Genomic DNA, 17,708 nt, shown 5'->3' with positions numbered 1-17,708 from the left:
CAGAGGAGACGACTCCACAACCTCTCCTGGCAGCCTGCTCCAGGGCTTTGTCACCCTCACTGCAAAGAAGTTTCTCCTCACGTTGAGGTGAAAGCTTCTATGTCCAAGTTTCTCAACAGGAAATGAGATTAGAGGCTACAGCAACAAGCATTGTACTCAGGAAGACTTTCAGGCTGAGGTCCTCTGCAGATCTGGAAGGGTTTCAAGGCTGAGGTCCTCTGCAGATGATCAACTAACATCACTGCACTCCAGGAACCTCTTAGACTGGTGGTGCCCTACTGTGCTCTCCTTCCAACAGGTATCAGGGTGGTTGCAACCTTCCACGAGGACCAGGGTTGAGGAACGTAAAGCTGCTCCTATCTGTTTCTAGAGGGCCTCGTCCACCTGGTCTTCCTGGTCAGGCAGCCTGTAACAGACTCCCACTATGACCATAAAATGGGTTGGGTTGGAAGGGACCTTAAAGATCATCCAGTTCCAACCCCCCTGCCGTGGGCAGGGACACCTCCCACCAGCCCAGGTTGCTCAAGGCCTCATCCAGCCTGGCCTGGAACACCTCCAGGGAGGGGACATCCATAACCTCCCTGGGCAGCCTTTTCCGGTGTCTCCCCACCCTCACTGGAAATAATATCTTCCTAATTTCCAGTCTCAATCTCCTCTCTCCCAGCTCAAAGCCATTGCTCCTCGTCCTGTCACTCCAAGCCCTTGTCAAAAGTCCCTCCCCAGCTCTCCTGTAGCCTCCTTCAGGTACTGGAAGACTGCTCTAAGGTCTCTCTGGAGCCTTCTCTTCTCCAGGCTGAACAGCCCAAACTCTGGCAGCCTGTCCACACAGGGGAGGTGGTCCAGCCCCTCTGATCATCTTCAGGACACTCTCTGGACCCCACTCTAGCAGTTCGATGTCCCTTTTATGCTGGGGGCACCAAAATGATGTCTCCTTGCCTTTGCCTTCCATTTAATCCTCACCCACAGGCTCTTTGCCACCTCTCCATCTCTCTCCACGTGCAGCTCCATGGACTCCTTGGTGTAGGGGGCAACACCACTTCCCCTTTTCCCCTGCCTGTCTTTCCTGTATCCATCTAATCCTGTGCCATCCCACCACGTCTCAGTGATGCCAATGACATCACAGCACCTCAGACCTGGAGTCTTTGTGGATCCTGACAGCTGTTGGGCTGGGTTTGATAAGCATTGAGCAGTTTGGGCGTGAAGCAGCTCCCAGAGGAACTCTGAGGTTACTCCACGTGTCTAGGGGAGCACACAGTCACACACTGCTACACCCAACAAGGGCAGGAAAGAATCATCCAGAACTCCTTTACAACTGAGATACCATCAAAAATGGTAAGAATGAAGATGTTGGGACACTGAATGCCAGGAAGGAAGCTGGAGGAATTCCCCTTGTCCAGGGCAGCACCAAGCTTTAGTGCTTCAGCTGAGCTGTGGCACACAGCTTTCCAGGAAACAGCCTGTTTGCACCAGCAGCTGTAGGAACAGGGAGGAACTTCCCTCCCTGGTACTCAGGAGCTTCAGTAACTTCCAAGAAAGCAAGGATTGCAGGAGAGCTGGCTTCCAGAGCCCAGCTTTCCATGCTGGTGTCCCTCAAACACAGCTCTTGCCCCACTACTTGCACTTTACAGGGGGTTTACTTTCACTCTTCTTTCTCCTCTGCTTATTCTACCTTTTCTTTCTGGTGGGTTTTTTATAAGGTAATGCTGGTAGGCCAAACAATCCTCACAGTAAGGAGGTCCCAGAATCACAAAACATTAGGGGTTGGAAGGGACCTTGAAAAGATAGAATGATAGAATGGTCCAGGCTGGAAGGGACCTCCAAAGGACATCCAGTCTGACCTCCCCGCAGGCAGCAGGGACACCCCCAACTACAGCAGGTTGCCCAGAGCCCTGTGGAGCCCCACCTTGAATATCCCCAGGGAAGGGGCCTCAGCTACCTCCCTGGGCAACCTGTTGCAGTGTTCCAACCCCGCTGCCAGGGCAGGATCACCCAGAGGTGACTTCCTGCACATTAGGAGGGACCACAGGCAGTCAGCAATCAAGTTCATACTTGATGCCCACACAGTAGGAAGCCTTCCTCCCTCCTCCTCTTGCTCAAGAGAGGTAGAGCAAGACTCTCCTTGGCCCAAGGAGCTGAAGCTCTGCAGGAAGGTGCAGAGCAGAGAGTGAGGGCTGCAGTGGTGGTGGTGGGCTTGTTCCCACCCCAGCTGGGCTTACTGGGTTCGAAGGGTGAAGGCGGCACTGGTGATGGAGGTGGGCAGGTTAAGGCCTTTGGTGATCTCTCGCCAGATCTTCTTGTTGATGATTTCCACCAGCCCTCCTTTCTCAGTCACCAGCTTGTAGAGCATGTAGAGGTCCAGGATCTGCTTTGCCATGATGGGGATCCGATTGATGGGAGTTCCTGCAGGGAAACAGCAGGGAAGGAAACTTGGGAGTCAGGGAGAAAAGGAGGCTGAGAAAACCAGCAGGTTGAGGTCAGCCATCTCCTTCCTCAGGGGAAATTCAGGCAACTCTATTTGTAGCCTGACTTGAGGCCTCTCAACTGGCAAGTCAGTGAACCAGAGAAGTGGAGCTGCATAGCATCCCTTCTCCAGGAGAAATCCCTTCCTGTAGGCAAAAGCAATTAGCAGACAAACAAGAACCCGCAGCAAAGAGCAGCTGCTAAAATAAAGGGGGGAAGCTGGGACTGAGGAACTCACAGCAACACTGAGGAATCATTTTTTATGAGCTCCCAGGGCAATCCCAGATAAAAATCTGCACTGCCTGTGCTCACAAAGGGCTCAGCAGCCAGGCATCTCCAGCTATGGTGGGATTCAACTCCCTCACTCCTCAAAAGGCTTGCTTGGGAACTTTGCTGTCCCCATACTGCGGCAGAAAAAGGTAGGTGACACTTGAAGGCATCTCCCTCCCCCACGTACATTTACCTCCATCCTCCCTCACAGGCACATCTGTGAAGTTCTGCTCTCACAAAGTGCTTTCACCCTCCCACTCCTTTGCTCTGAACATGCTCCCAAAACACCAGAGGCAAGGCCACACGTGTGGGGACCTTGGTGGCAACCACAATCCAGGTGCCAGAGTAAGTAATGTGTTGGGAGAGTAACATGGAGCCCAACCCCCTGGGAGCCCCAACCAAGAATCAATAGAATGGTTTTTGGGTTGGAAGGGACCTCCAAAGCTCATCCAGTCCAACCCCCTCTGCAGTCAGCAGGGACATCCCCAACCAGATCAGGTTGCTCAGAGCCCTGCCAAGCCTCACCTTGAGTATCTCCAGGGATGAGGCCTCAACCACCTCCCTGGGCAACCTGTTCCAGTGCTCCACCACCCTCATGGTGCAGAACTTGTTCCTAAAGGTCCTGCTCTGTCCCCACAAGGACAGAGAGGGAATCCATCCTTTCTCTTTTGTCATTCTGTGGCTTAAGAGAGGCAAGAAAACTCCGATTTTTAACCTGACTGTGCCCTTTTAGCAGCACCTTGAAGTCACAAAGCAGCCAGGGGTTGAAAAAGGTCAAACTAATGAGGTTTAGGCAAGGAGAAGAAGAGGGGCAGGAGAATGCTGATGTGGCCAACCTTTTATTTTGCAGAGGAAACACTGTCCTGGATCAAAGAGCCATCCACCCCAGGTCAGTATCCTGCCTCCCACAACGGTCAGCTCCAGCCTTTTCCAGGAAAGCCTTCCAAGTACTGTAATGGACAATTATGGAATTCCCAACCCACAGGGGAGGCTTCTGCCACTGCTCATCAGCCAGCCACTCAGCTAATGCCCCGAAGCAGAGCAGTTTATGGCCCTTATAAATGGGGTTTATTCTGCTGGCTGAAAAGGAGTGGGGCTTGGCTCTGCAGATGTCCTCATTAGACATCTAAGTGTAATTTTCCCCCCTCCACTCTCTTCTCTCTTTTTCTTTTTTTTTTTTGTGACCTGTTATGCATTAGCTCATGGTAGCAATCCCCCCCCAAGGTTAATGAGATGCTGGATGGGGGGGGGAAATACAACCAAAAAAGTCAAACTTTTTCAGCTTCTTCACCAAGCTACCAACTCTTAAAAACTGGAAGAAAACAAAGAGCAACCTGAGCAGGCTCGGGCTGGGTGCTTCGGCGTTTTATGTCTATCATATCCTTTTCTCTTTGCCTTGTCTAAACAACAGCAAAGTCCACAAAGCAGTCATTTCCCAAACTGCAGCAAATCCTCTTCCTGCATTTCACAGACAACAGCTCCCTCAGGGAGCAGAGAAAGAGAGAGAGAGAGATAGAGAAAGAGACTTTCCCAAAGCGTTTAAACACGGCACACGGCTCTGGCCATCCCCAGCCAGCCACCTCGAGCCTGGAGCTGGTGATCCCTTCCCTGTGTCAAAATGCAATGCTCAGTTTGCTCCAGCTTCTCCTCAGCCACCATTTTGTCTGGGTGTGGTGTTGCAAAGATGAAGAGGAGCACACCAAGGGCGTCACTGCGGCCAGGCAGAGGGCTGGCAGCGATCGTGTTACCGGCCTGAAGTTATCATTCATCAGCTGAGCCACAGCAACCACAGTCCCACCCTGCCCACTCCAACTGAAAACAGGCAAATAGTTCTCTCCGAGCTTTCTAGGAAGAACCAGGGGTGGGGTTTTTCCCCCCTTCCCCACCCCAAAATTCCCCTTCAGTAACAGCTCAGCATTTCAGCAGCTAAGAAAGTTGAGGTGTCCCAAGCAGCGCCACGTCACCAGCAAAGCCTTTGCTCCCCTGGGGCAGGATCAAGATCTTCTCCTCCCCACTCCTCCAGCACCCACTTTTCCCCAATCCAATTTAGGGGAATAGCATTAGCTTGTGCAGAAGGGACTTTCATCCTTGGACACTGAGCAGATGGGGGAGTGAAAGGGAAGGGTGATGGGTAAGGCTCCTCAGGCAAAGGAGCTGCTAAATACAGGACAAGGAAATACCTAATTTTTAGACACTATTTATTTATCCCAATCCTGGTTTTAAATCTTCTCTAGATCCTCCCATCTCAGAGTTTGCAAAGGTAAAGTCTATTCACCCAAACCCTTCTTTGGAAAGGACACCCAGTGGGAAACAAAGGCTTAAACATATTGCCAGAGTGCCTGCTCCTAGCTGGACTAGAAACAGCCATCAGCTAGCTCTGACCTCCCCTCCTCATGTTACCACCCCTTTGACACCTTCCCTTCCTCAACTTTGCTTTTAAACAAGACCCACAGACCAAAGTGCCCTGAAATTTAATTAGCAGCTTTATAAACCAAGCTAAAAAAAAAAAAAAAGAAAAAAGGCTGAAGGTGTTTTGGTTTTGGTTCCCCACTCTCCCCACCTAAAATGTCTTTATGCAGGTTGAGAAGCTTTACAGCAGGGCCAAAAACTTCCATCCTTCTCTCCCAGCTGAGCATGGAGATGCTCATTTTCCTCTCCATGTTTTCTCAGGGCACCACTCCAGAGGCATAAAAACCCAAACATCATTTGGGGGCTGGAGCTGGTAAATCAACTGGACAATGAAAGTACAGTGAGCCAGGGCTCTGTTTCATAGGATCTGAGCTGGGAAGCAGGGGGCAGGCAGCTCTCAGAGCCTTCTCCTCCCCCCAGCCCCTGGCTTGGGGAAAGGAGAAGGTGATAAAGGCTTTATTGGACCCCTCCCCTCCAGCCCTGCAACAGGAAAGGCTGCAAAACGAGTATCATGGGACGGGTGGCTGCTGAAGCCCTAGCAGATCCTTTCACAGGCTGCTGCGAGGCTTGTCAGGGGCCATGATGGATTACTGTCATCTGGCAGCATCAGGATTAATGATCTGGAGGTCAGAGGGGAGAATTCCAGAGGGAAAGGTCAGCAGCCAGGGGCACAGCAGAAGACTTGTTGCCTTTTGATGGCAAACTCATTTTACTGTACTCTCAAGCCTCTCTCAGCAATGTTGCAAGGCCCGTGGCGTGCAAAGAGCCGGAAGCCTTGCCCAACTTCAGAGCCCAGCTGCCTCCTCCCCTCCTCCTCTTCCTCCTCCTCCTCTTGGGTCTACAACTCTTCCTCCTTTTAGCACAACCCTAGCTATCCAAGTATGGGCTGTTCCTGCAAGGAACCAGCCACAGACGAGGACACCAGGAGCCTGTTTCCACTGCCAAAAGGGCTGGCACATAGTTGATGAGCACGGGAGACCTCAGCAAGACAAACTCTAGGGCAAGCCAAAGAGGAATCATCCCACAGCTTGTTTTTCTGAAGGGAAGGACAGCTGTAGCTACAGTTCAGACTGCTGGAATAAAGAGTTCCCCTGGAGGAAGCCTGACTGTAGCTATAAACATCTCTGTCCTTCAGGGGAAATAAGCAGGCCCCCTCCCTCCAGCCCCTCCTCTGCCAAGCTGCTGCACCCCCTTCAAAAGCCTCTTGTGTTTCAGGCAGATGTAACAGCAGCCTAAAGGGCTTTACACGGGCCTGAATGTCCCCTATGTGCCCTGTGCAGAAGGAGCAACTGTTTCATATTTAAGAAGGGGTTGAGGAAGCTGTGAACCCAGCTTGTTTCTGAATGGCTTTTTACATCTGCTGGCAAGGAATCAGGACCCAGGGAAGGGGCACTTGGCTAAGCCACCACCACCCACTCAGCGCTGGGGCTCAGCCTTGCCACTCTTCAAAGAGAAACTAAGCTTTGGATCAACATCTTCCTTACCCCTCCAAGGTGGATTTGCTTCCTGGTCATCAGACTTGAGAGTCAGACCTCAACCTGAAGATGCAGACTGATGTTTGACAAAGAAAGCTGCCCCCAAGACTGCTCTTAAACCAGATGGCTCTGTGGGCTCTCCACGATGGAGATCCCCTCCCAAAGGCCACTCTCCTCTCCTCCTGCTGAGCCATGCCCACTGCAGGGAGTTCCCCAGCAGCAGCAAGCAGCCTAAGCCATGACTTGTCCTGCATGCAGGAGGCAGAGCAGTTAATTATACCCAGCCTGGAGCACTGCTTTTTGCAGTCCCCTCCTATTTTTCTCCTATCCAATTTACTTTCAGAAGTGTCCAGCTTTTTTTTCTTAGCAAGGAACAAAGGAGGTGAAAATCCCAAACATTTCTTCTGCAGAGCAACATTCAAAGTGCAACCAGACATGCTGTGGAGTGAAAAATAGGTGTAGAGAGGACATTTTAAAGCTACCACCTGTACAGGGAAGCAAAGAGCTGCTCTTTCCACCTTCCATTCTTACCTTCAGAAAGGAAACAGCTATAAAGGATCAAGTATTCTGCAGAAGACTGAGGAAATCCACAGGGATTTGAAATCAGTTTGAACCAAATCTTGATGAGATCTTCATGTTTTGTTTGAAAGGAGAAGGAGTAACTGGCATGAAAAATCTCCCCACCCTCCCAAGCTAAACAGAGGGGAATTTCAGTTTGCCAGCACACCAGCAGCATAGAGTGGGAGCAAATCAACTCCAACCCTGCACTGCCCCAGTTCCCAGTTGGCTTTAATTCCTCTCCAAGGACAAAGCCTGGCTGGCTTCATGTGAAGCTGCCTGTTCAGCTCCCTTCACCTGAGTTTGGTTTGGTGATTTGAGTTCGTCCTGAGCACTCATTTAATATTAAAATCAAAAGCAAGAGGCAGACAGAAGGGAAACCACCTCTCCCCCCCTTTCCTCCCTGCCCCTGCCACCCCTGATCTAATCTCTCCCTCTGCCTGGCATTTCCACAGCGGGCATCCTCACCTCCCAAACAGGGCTGTCACCACCTGATCCTCAGGCCTGCAGCCCATTAGACACTGCTAGCAAAGCAGGAGCCAGGAGAGAGGCTCATTAATCATGCTCCATTTGACAGGAGGCCCACTTCTTATCTGCACCCCCTTGAAAGCCCATCAGCTTCTGCTTCCCTCCCTGAAGGAGCTGGGCTGACAGCAGCCCCTTATCAGATTTCGGCTGCTGAACCGGAGGCTGCCGACCTGGCACCCAGTGCCCTGCTTCCCTGAGCCAAGGCTCCAGCCACTCTGACCTTCCCCACCCCCAAAACATCCAAACTTTCTCTCCTGTACCCTGTTCAGCCACAGCCCAGCTCTCCTGTTGGGCCCAATGGCTCACCAAGGTCTTCACTAGGTGCTCGAGCTGCCTTGCAGCTGGCGGTGGGTTCCCACATACATAGAATCACAGAGGTTGGAAGGGACCTCCAGAGATCATCCAGTCCCACCCCTCCTGCCCAAAGCAGGATCACCCTAGGGTAGTCCACACAGGAATGCATCCAGGTGGGGCTGGAAAGTCTCCAGAGAAGGAGACTCCACAACCTCTCTGGGCAGCCTGCTCCAGGGCTCTGTCAGCCTCACTGTAAAGAAGTTTCTCCTCACATTCAGGAGAAAACCTTCCATGTTCAAGTTTGTTGTTTGGCTTATTACTGCACACCACCCAAAAGAGCCTGGCCCCCTCGCCTTGACCCCCACCCCTCAGCTATTGATAGACATTGAGCAGCCTCTCAGTCTCCTCTTCTCCAGACCAAACAGCCCCAGGGCTCTCAGTCTCTCTCCACAGGAGAGATGCTCAAGTCCCCTGATCATCCTTGTAGCTCTCTGTTAGACTCTCTCCAGCAGGTTCCTGTCTCTCTTGAACTGGGGAGCCCAAAATTGGACCCAGTATTCCAGGTGTGGTCTCACTAGGGCAGAGTGGAGGTTCCTCAGAACCTTCTCCACTAGGCAAGGAGGGAGGAATAGAGGAGGCAGTGCAGGGAAAGGAGGGGAGCTGGGGAAAAGAAAGGTTGGTCAGAGAGGATGACCCATCCTCAAGTGGAGTATCTCCATACCAAACAGTTCCCTTCTTCTTCCATCCACCTCCAATGTCATCTCTCACTGAAGGCATCCTGGCCTGGATCAGCAATAGTCTGACCAGCAGGGCTAGAGGGGTGGGCACCTCCTGTTCTCAGCACTGGTGAGGCCACACCTTGAGTACTGGGATCAGTTTTGGGCCCCTCACTCCAAGAAGGACATTGAGGGGCTGGAGCAGGTCCAGAAGGGCAGCAAAGCTGGTGGAGGGTGTGGAGAACAGGGCTGGGGAGGAGCAGCTGAAGGAACTGGGGGTGTTTAGCCTGGAGAAAAGGAGGATAAGGGAAGACCTCATTGCTCTCTACAGCTCCCTGAAAGGAGGTTGGAGTGAGGTGGGGGATGGTCTCTTCTCTCTCCTAACAAGACAAGAGGAAACAGCCTCAAGTTGCCCCAGGGGAGGTTCAGGTTGGACATGAGAAGAAAGTTCTTCCCTGAAAGGGTTCTCAAACCCTGGGAGAGGCTGCCCAGGGCAGTGCTGAAGTCACCGTCCTGGAGGTGTTTAAAAGACACAGAGGTGTGGTGCTGAGGGACATGGACTTGGTAGTGTTGGGCTGATGGTTGGACCTGAAGATCTTAAAGGTCTTTCCCAGCCTGAACAATTTTACCTTTCAGTGCTGAGCCACCTCTGCTGCTTCAGGGCAGCAGTTCATTAGTCACAGGAAAAATGATGGGGGGTGGGGTGGGAGAAAAGGAAGGCCAAGAACACTCCTAGCAAAGAGGAAGCACCAATAGAAGAGCTTGAGGAGTTCAGGATTTGTCTGCAAGACACTGAAGAAACATCTGCCAACATCTCAATCTTCAGGGGAAAGCAGGAAAAATCCCCTTGGAGTCCATCACCCAGGAAGAAGCCTCTGGGATTCCGAGCTGGGACTCAGCTGGCAACCAGCAGAGCAGGTTGCTGTGAGATGAATCAGCTCCAGCCAGGCTGCTGCAAAGCAGCTGCTGCCAGTCACTTCCAAATCATTCTGTTTCCACCTTCTCCAGTGCCAGCTCACTTCATAACAAGACATTTCAGCTGCTCAAACATCCTTCATGCTGCCTAAATTTCCAACAAACCTCCCCTGAGCCACATCCAAGTCAACTCATAATATTATTTTCCCTGCAGCTTCCAATAGGATTTTTTCATTGGAGCTAATGCAATATTCACTCTAAACTGCCAAATTTTCTTCCAATCCCCCCCCTCCAGCTCCTCTCCCATTTCCCCCTCCAGCTCCTCTCCCAATTCCCCCTCCAGCTCCTCTCCCAATTCCCCCTCCAGCTCCTCTCCCCATTCCCCCTCCAGCTCCTCTCCCCATTCCCCCTCCAGCTCCTCTCCCCATTCCCCCTCCAGCTCCTCTCCCCATTCCCCCTCCAGCTCCTCTCCCCATTCCCCCTCCAGCTCCTCTCCCCATTCCCCCTCCAGCTCCTCTCCCCATTCCCCCTCCAGCTCCTCTCCCCATTCCCCCTCCAGCTCCTCTCCCCATTCCCCCTCCAGCTCCTCTCCCCATTCCCCCTCCAGCTCCTCTCCCCATTCCCCCTCCAGCTCCTCTCCCCATTCCCCCTCCAGCTCCTCTCCCCATTCCCCCTCCAGCTCCTCTCCCCATTCCCCCTCCAGCTCCTCTCCCATTCCCCTCCAGCTCCTCTCCCCATTCCCCTCCAGCTCCTCTCCCCATTCCCCTCCAGCTCCTCTCCCCATTCCCCTTCCAGCTCCTCTCCCCATTCCCCTTCCAGCTCCTCTCCCAATTCCCCTTCCAGCTCCTCTCCCAATTCCCCCTCCAACTCCTCTCCCAATTCGTCTTCCAACTCCTCTCCCAATTCCCCTTCCAATTCGTCTTCCAACTCCTCTCCCAATTCCCCTTCCAATCCCTCTCCCAATTCCCTTTCCAGTTCCTTTCCCAATTTCCTTCCAGTTCCTTTCCCAATTTCCTTCCAGTTCCTCTCCCAATTTCCTTCCAGTTCCTCTCCCAATTCCCCCTCCAGCTCCTCTCCCAATTCCCCCTCCAGCTCCTCTCCCAATTCCCCCTCCAGCTCCTCTCCCAATTCCCCCTCCAGCTCCTCTCCCAATTCCCCCTCCAGCTCCTCTCCCAATTCCCCCTCCAGCTCCTCTCCCAATTCCCTCTCCAACTCCTCTCCCAATTCCCCTTCCAACTCCTCTCCCAATTCCCCCTCCAGCTCCTCTCCCAATTCCCCCTCCAGCTCCTCTCCCAATTCCCCTTCCAGCTCCTCTCCCAATTCCCCTTCCAGCTCCTCTCCCAATTCCCCTTCCAACTCCGCTCCCAATTCCTCTTCCAATCCCTCTCCCAATTCCCCTTCCAACTCCTCTCCCAATTCCCCTTCCAGATCCTCTCCCAATTCCCCTTCCAGATCCTCTCCCAATTCCCCTTCCAACTCCGCTCCCAATTCCTCTTCCAATCCCTCTCCCAATTCCCTTCCAGTTCCTCTCCCAATTCCCCTGCCTCTCTATCTGCAGTGACTGTTTGGATGTCTACAAGACCAGAAGGTGTTTTATGGGAGGAACCTGCTGGTAACTCCTCCCAGATTCCTGCTCTTCACTAATTTTGCAAGTTGACTCCCCTCAAAAATATCAACTGCTGTCTCTGCTGGAGGCTTTCACTCACCTGGCACCTAAGGTTGATGGGCAAGATGTTTCTCCAAGACTCTTCTGGATGTTGCAGAGAAGCCTACACCTTAGGTATAGGACTCTGCATTCCCAGAGGAGCTGGATTCAAGCTGTTCAGTGCTCCCAAGCACTTGGTTTGAACCAAGCATCACTTAAGGGGATGGAGCAGTTCTGAAAGGCTCAAACCTCTTAAATACAGGACAGGTGAGATGCTGACCTGCTGGAAAGCAGCTCCATGGGGCAGGACCTGGAAGTGCTGGTGGACAACGAGGTCACCCTGAGCCAAGCAAGGTGCCCTTGTGGCCAAGAAGGCCAATGGTGTCCTGGGTTGCATGAAGAAGAGTGTGGCCAGCAGGTTGAGGAAGGTTCTGCCCCTCTATGCAGCCCTGGTCTATGCAGTTGGAGTCCTGGGTTCCCCAGTTCAGGAGAGACAGGGAACTGCTGGAGAGAGTCCAGGGGAGGCTGCAAAGCTGCTGAGGGGCCTGGAGCAGCTCTGTGAGGAGCAAAGGCTGAGAGCCCTGGGGCTGAGAGCCTGGAGAAGAGCAGCCCCAGAGGGGAGCTGAGCAATGCTCAGCAAGAGCTGAAGGAGCTGTGGGGGGCAAGAGGCTGGGGCCAGATTCTACTTAGAGGTGCCCAGGGACAGGGCAAGGAGCAATGGGCACAAACTGGAACCCAGGAGGTTCCACCTCAAGAGGAGGAGAATCTTGTTTGGTGTGAGGGTGCTGGAGGCCTGGAGCAGGCTGCCCAGAGAGGTTATGGAGTCTCCTCTGGAGAGATCCAACTCCCCCTGGGCATTGTGCTGCTGGGCAAGCTGCCCTGCTTTAGCAAGGGGAGCTGGACTGGGTGAGCTCCAGAGGTTCCTTCCAACCCTCACCATGCTGGGATTCTGTGACACAGAAGGCTGTCAAGCAGAATGCCAGTTCCCCCCACAACTCCAGAGTCGTTCTTTCCACTCTTACTCACAATATTTCCATTTAGTGACAACTAAAACCACTGCCCTGATCCCCCCTGCTTCCCACCTGATCCCCACTGCTTCCCACCTGATCCCCACTGCTTCCCACCTGATCCCCACTGCTTCCCACCCGCAGAAGACATGTTTTTCCTGAGTCTAAGACCATCTGACCAAAGAAGAGGCTCCTCAAAGGAGATACAGAAGTCAGAGATGTAGCTGTGTACAAATCCAAAGGCCTAGCAGGGCAGAGAGGGCTTTGCCTGGTTGATTTGGACCCTCCAGAATGGCCCTCAAGTGAGATTTTTCCAGTGCAGAACATCAGCTGCTCCTCAGGGAGTCATTTGCTGTGTGGCTCAACATCAAGCAGGTAGCAGGAGTAAAGGATGCTGAGGCCTGATGTCTACTGGTGTCCCATTTAAAGCACTACCTTAATTCTGATTCCAAAGGGCCTCCAAGAGGATCAAAAGTAGAGACCTGCAGCACTGAATCAAAGAATAAAGTTTGCTTCCTGAACAAACATCTCATCAGCACCACTTGGCCTGCAGATGAAAGGTTCCATCAGCAAATGCTTTTGGCAGTGCCCTGGATTTGTTGTATTTCCACCTCTCAAAGGTGCAAGGCAGGGCAGACAACAGCAGGAAAACATTAAAGCCACACAGTTCAGGGCCTTACAAAGCCCCTTCTATGGACACACACATTAAAAAGAGAAAAAAAGAAAACCAAACCAAACCAAAAAAACCCCAAAGAGAATGGGCAAACCATCTGGGAAAAACCAAGGTCAGGCAGGAAAAAAAAAAAACCAACAAAAAACCCAAACCATACCCAAACCACCACCTTGGAACAAAATCAGAGCTGGACAATTGGGAGGCATTTTATGAGGTTTTCACAAAGGCAGTGCTCCAAATGATCAAAGCAGCTTCCTTTGCAAGGGAGCCTTTCCTAAGCCACCACAGCACACAGCAAACCTTTCCCTCCAAGGCTCCTAGAGCCTGCCAGCCAAGTTCCCAACTGCTCCAAGTTCCCAACTGCTCCAACTTCCCTCCTGAGCAGCACCAGTAGAATCCAATCAGCTCAGTTACTGGTGGCTGCATTAGCAGCTGGAAAAAAAAAAAAAAAAAAAAAAACCCAAAAATCATGGCACTGAGAGTCTTGCATTATCTGGGGACAAAAAGCAGCTTGGCTGTGCCACCTTTGAAGTGCCACAGGGCTAAGAGCTCCTGATCTAACTCTGGTCCCCCCACACACAAAAGATGAAGAGGAAATTTAGCTGCAGGGGATGTCCAACACTGTGAGAAAGACCTGAAAAGTGGAAGATCATAGAATGGGGACACATAAAGGTCATCTAATCCAACTCTCCTGCAGTAATCAGGGGCATCTTCAAGCAGATCAGGTTGCTCAGAGCCCCAAATAACCTGACCTGGAATGGTTCCAGGGATGGGGCATCTGCCACTGCTTCAGGCAGCCTGGGCCAGGGTCTCACCACCCTCAGTGTAAAAAAATTCTTCCGTAATCTTATCTGAATCTCCCTCTTTCAAGTTCAAACCATCACCCCTTGTTCTGTCACAAGCAGCCCTGCTAGAAGTCTGTCCCCAGCTTTCTTCTTGGCCCCTTTAAGCACTGAAAGGCCACCAGAAGGTCTCCCTGGAGCCTTCTCTTCTCCAAGCTGAACAACCCCAACTCTCTCAGCCTGGCCTCATAGCAGAGCCCTTCCAGCCCTCCCATCACTGTTGTGACCTTCTCTGGACCCACTCCAAGAGGTTAATATCCTGAAATGGTTCCAGGGATGGGGCATTTGCCACCTTCTCTGGGCAACCTAGGCCAGTATCTCACCACCCTCAGTGTGGAAAGATTCCTTCCTTGTATCAGATCTAAACCTCCCCTCTTAAAGCCACCAGCCCACCATCAGCACCATCACCCCCATCATCATCTCCAGCACTCAAGCTTGCCCACCTGCCTACATGCTCCTGGAAGAAAATTCTTTTCAGCAGTATTAGATACAAGATGTCCCCAAGTGATGCAGCTCCAGCCTGGGCACTCAGCAAACTTCTCCTGCCTGCAGCATCCTCAGTGGCAGGCAGAGCCAGTCCAACCTCCATGCCTTCAATGAGACCCAATCCACTGTGCACCAGCAGAAAAGCCTCAGCCTGTGCCCCTAAAAATGCCCTGAGCCACAGCTGTGCCCACAGAGCAGCTCCTCAGGCAGCAAGAGGTTAAGGATACACCTGTGGAGAAACCAGAGCTTGGCACATCCAGGCTCAACTTCTCACAAGGCACCAAGCCAGCAGTGGAGATGGAGGGAAGCCACTGCTGAAGCTGCTTGTCCCTGCTCAGCCCATGGGAAGTCAGCCTTCAGCTTCAGACTGCAGAGTTGCTGAGGATGTGAACAACAAGCTCTGTGCATGCCAGGGACAAGCTCTAGGATGTGGAGAAGAGAAGGCTCTGAGGAGACCTTGTGGCCTTCCAGGATCTGAAGGGGACTACAAGAAAGCTGGGGAGGGACTTTTGAGGGTGTCAGGGAGCGAGAGGACTGGGGGGGATGGAGCAAGACTAGAAGTGGGGAGATTCAGATTGGGTGTTAGGAAGAAATTCTTCCCCAGGAGGGTGGTGAGAGACAGGCACAGGTTGCCCAGGGAGGTGGTGGAAGCCTCATCCCTGGAGGTTTTTGCAGCCAGGCTGGAGGTGGCTGTGAGCAATCTGCTGTGGTGTGAGGTGTCCCTGCCCATGGCAAGGGGATTGGGACTGGCTGAGCCTTGAGCTCCCTTCCAACCTTTTCAATCCTATGATTCTGTGTGAGGAACAAGCTCTGTGGATGCCAGGGACAAGCTCTTTACCATGAGGGTGGTGGAACACTGCAACAGGTTGCCCTGGGAGATGGTTGGGACCCTGGATATCTTCAAGGTGAGGCTTTTTAGGGCTCTGGGCAACCTGATCTAGTGGAGGATGTCCCTGCTGACTGCAGAAGGGGTTGGACTGGATGCCCTTTGGAGGTCCTTTCCAAGCCAGAGCATTCTGTGTGTGAAAGGGAAGGTGGAAGTGGTCACACAGCCTGCTGGCATCAGGCAAGTCCTCTTGCAGGCCTGCTTGCAAGCCAGCCCTGCACACATTAACTGCCCTCCTGGCTTGGTCTCTCCTCCTCTCCCCATCTGCCCCTTCAATCAGAGCTGTGGTGGGACCCATTCACCTCAGCACAGCCCAGGAATAAAACACCCAACAAAGGGAAGAGTTACAGCTTCCCTCTCATCTCCCCCTTGCAGCATTATTGCCACTGAAGGGCCATTTTATCACTTGCAGCTGTGGTCATTGAGGGGCAACCTGCTGTGCTCAGAGGCAGATGAGACCTGCACATTTGATCTGCATTAAGCCTGTTTCATGGCTCCCCATTTCGAGGTGCATTCCTACCAGCAGCACCAACCACCAAATCTTTTCATTCCACCACCACCCCCCCCAACCACTCAGCAGCTCCTGGGAAATCTCTCATTTATCTTTCACATCAGAGCTGCTGATTTCAGGTTTTGTTTTTCAGGTTCAGCAGCTATTTTGTGCCCCAAATCTATCAGCCCACAAAGCTTCTCCAGCTCCTCCTGGACACCAGCAAGATTCCTCTCCCCCTCCCACCCCCCTCCCCACCTCTTTAATCCAGCAATGTTTATTAGCAGAGCTGCTGCTTTCCATCCCCTTCAGACAGGAGGTGCAAATGAAGTAGCTCTTCACACATAGCAGCTAAGAAACACAGCACTTGGCTCTCAGGTGCCTGCAACGTGGTTGGAGCCATCTCTGGGGCACTCTTTCAGGCAACTCTTCAGCCCTGTGTGGTTTCTGATGCTTGTCTGGCCCAGAAAGCAAGGAGAAAGGCAAGCCTGAATGGTTTCCTAGCAGAACTTTGCTGGAGAAGCTGCCAGATTTTTGAAGCTCCTGGAATAGGACACAGTGGGGGAAAGTCCATCTGCTGGACCAGAAAACCAAAAGCCTGCTGGAGATAGCAGTGAGGAGAAAGGGGACAGGACAGCTTCTGGAAAAAACTTTGTCCAGGCACAAGATCCTCTGCAGTGAGAGAGACAGCAGCTGACAGAAAGGAGAGAGGAGAAGCTGCCTCCTGGAGCTCAACCACTTCTGCTTTCACCCTGACAAACCCCAACTCCCCCTGCCCCTCTCTGCAGAATGATCCCCCTGCCCCTCTCTGCAGAAGAAAGGGGTCCCCCTGCCCCTCTCTCCACAAGAAAGGGGTCCCCCTGCCCCTCTCTCCACAAGAAAGGGGTCCCCCTGCCCCTCTCTCCACAAGAAAGGGCTCCCCTGCCCCTCTCTGCAGAAGAAAGGGGTCCCCCTGCCCCTCTCTGCAGAAGAAAGGGGTCCCCCTGCCCCTCTCTCCAGAAGAAAGGGGTCCCCCTGCCCCTCTCTCCACAAGAAAGGGGTCCCCCTGCCCCTCTCTCCACAAGAAAGGGGTCCCCCTGCTCCTCTCTCCACAAGAAAGGGGTCCCCCTGCCCCTCTCTCCACAAGAAAGGGGTCCCCCTGCCCCTCTCTCCAGAAGAAAGGGGTCCCCCTGCTCCTCTCTCCACAAGAAAGGGGTCCCCCTGCCCCTCTCTGCAGAAGAAAGGGGTCCCCCTGCCCCTCTCTCCACAAGAAAGGGGTCCCCCTGCCCCTCTCTCCACAAGAAAGGGGTCCCCCTGCTCCTCTCTCCAGAAGAAAGGGGTCCCCCTGCCCCTCTCTCCACAAGAAAGGGGTCCCCTGCCCCTCTCTCCACAAGAAAGGGGTCCCCCTGCTCCTCTCTCCACAAGAAAGGGGTCCCCCTGCCCCTCTCTCCAGAAGAAAGGGGTCCCCCTGTCCCTCTCTCCAGAAGAAAGGGGTCCCCCTGCCCCTCTCTCCAGAAGAAAGGGGTCCCCCTGCCCCTCTCTCCAGAAGAAAGGGGTCCCCCTGCTCCTCTCTCCACAAGAAAGGGGTCCCCCTGCCCCTCTCTCCAGAAGAAAGGGGTCCCCCTGTCCCTCTCTCCAGAAGAAAGGGGTCCCCCTGCTCCTCTCTCCACAAGAAAGGGGTCCCCCTGCTCCTCTCTCCACAAGAAAGGGGTCCCCTGCCCCTCTCTCCACAAGAAAGGGGTCCCCTGCCCCTCTCTCCAGAAGAAAGGGGTCCCCAGCCCCTCTCTCCAGAAGAAAGGGGTCCCCCTGCCCCTCTCTCCACAAGAAAGGGGTCCCCTGCCCCTCTCTCCACAAGAAAGGGGTCCCCCTGCCCCTCTCTCCACAAGAAAGGGGTCCCCTGCCCCTCTCTCCACAAGAAAGGGGTCCCCCTGCTCCTCTCTCCACAAGAAAGGGGTCCCCCTGCCCTCTCCAGAAGAAAGGGGTCCCCAGCCCCTCTCTGCAGAAGAAAGGGGTCCCCCTGCCCCTCTCTCCACAAGAAAGGGGTCCCCCTGCCCTCTCCAGAAGAAAGGGGTCCC

At 53.3% G+C, this 17,708-nt stretch overlaps 1 protein-coding gene across 1 annotated transcript in view; it reads right to left on the bottom strand.

The window, feature by feature from the left end:
- The window catches only part of ARID3B (AT-rich interaction domain 3B), a 43,771-nt gene that overhangs the window by 6,630 nt on the left and 19,433 nt on the right, over positions 1-17,708 (bottom strand). The window contains exon 4 of the mRNA XM_054388192.1: positions 2,217-2,400. Within this exon, the coding sequence (XP_054244167.1) occupies positions 2,217-2,400 (184 nt within the window). The remainder of the gene's footprint in view (positions 1-2,216; positions 2,401-17,708) is intronic.

The sequence above is a fragment of the Indicator indicator genome, chromosome 16 (genome assembly GCF_027791375.1).
Source record: "Indicator indicator isolate 239-I01 chromosome 16, UM_Iind_1.1, whole genome shotgun sequence".
Classification (NCBI taxonomy): Eukaryota; Metazoa; Chordata; class Aves; order Piciformes; family Indicatoridae; genus Indicator; species Indicator indicator.
The sequence above is the reverse complement of the archived record's forward strand: the minus strand, read 5'-3'. Positions and strand labels throughout refer to the sequence as shown.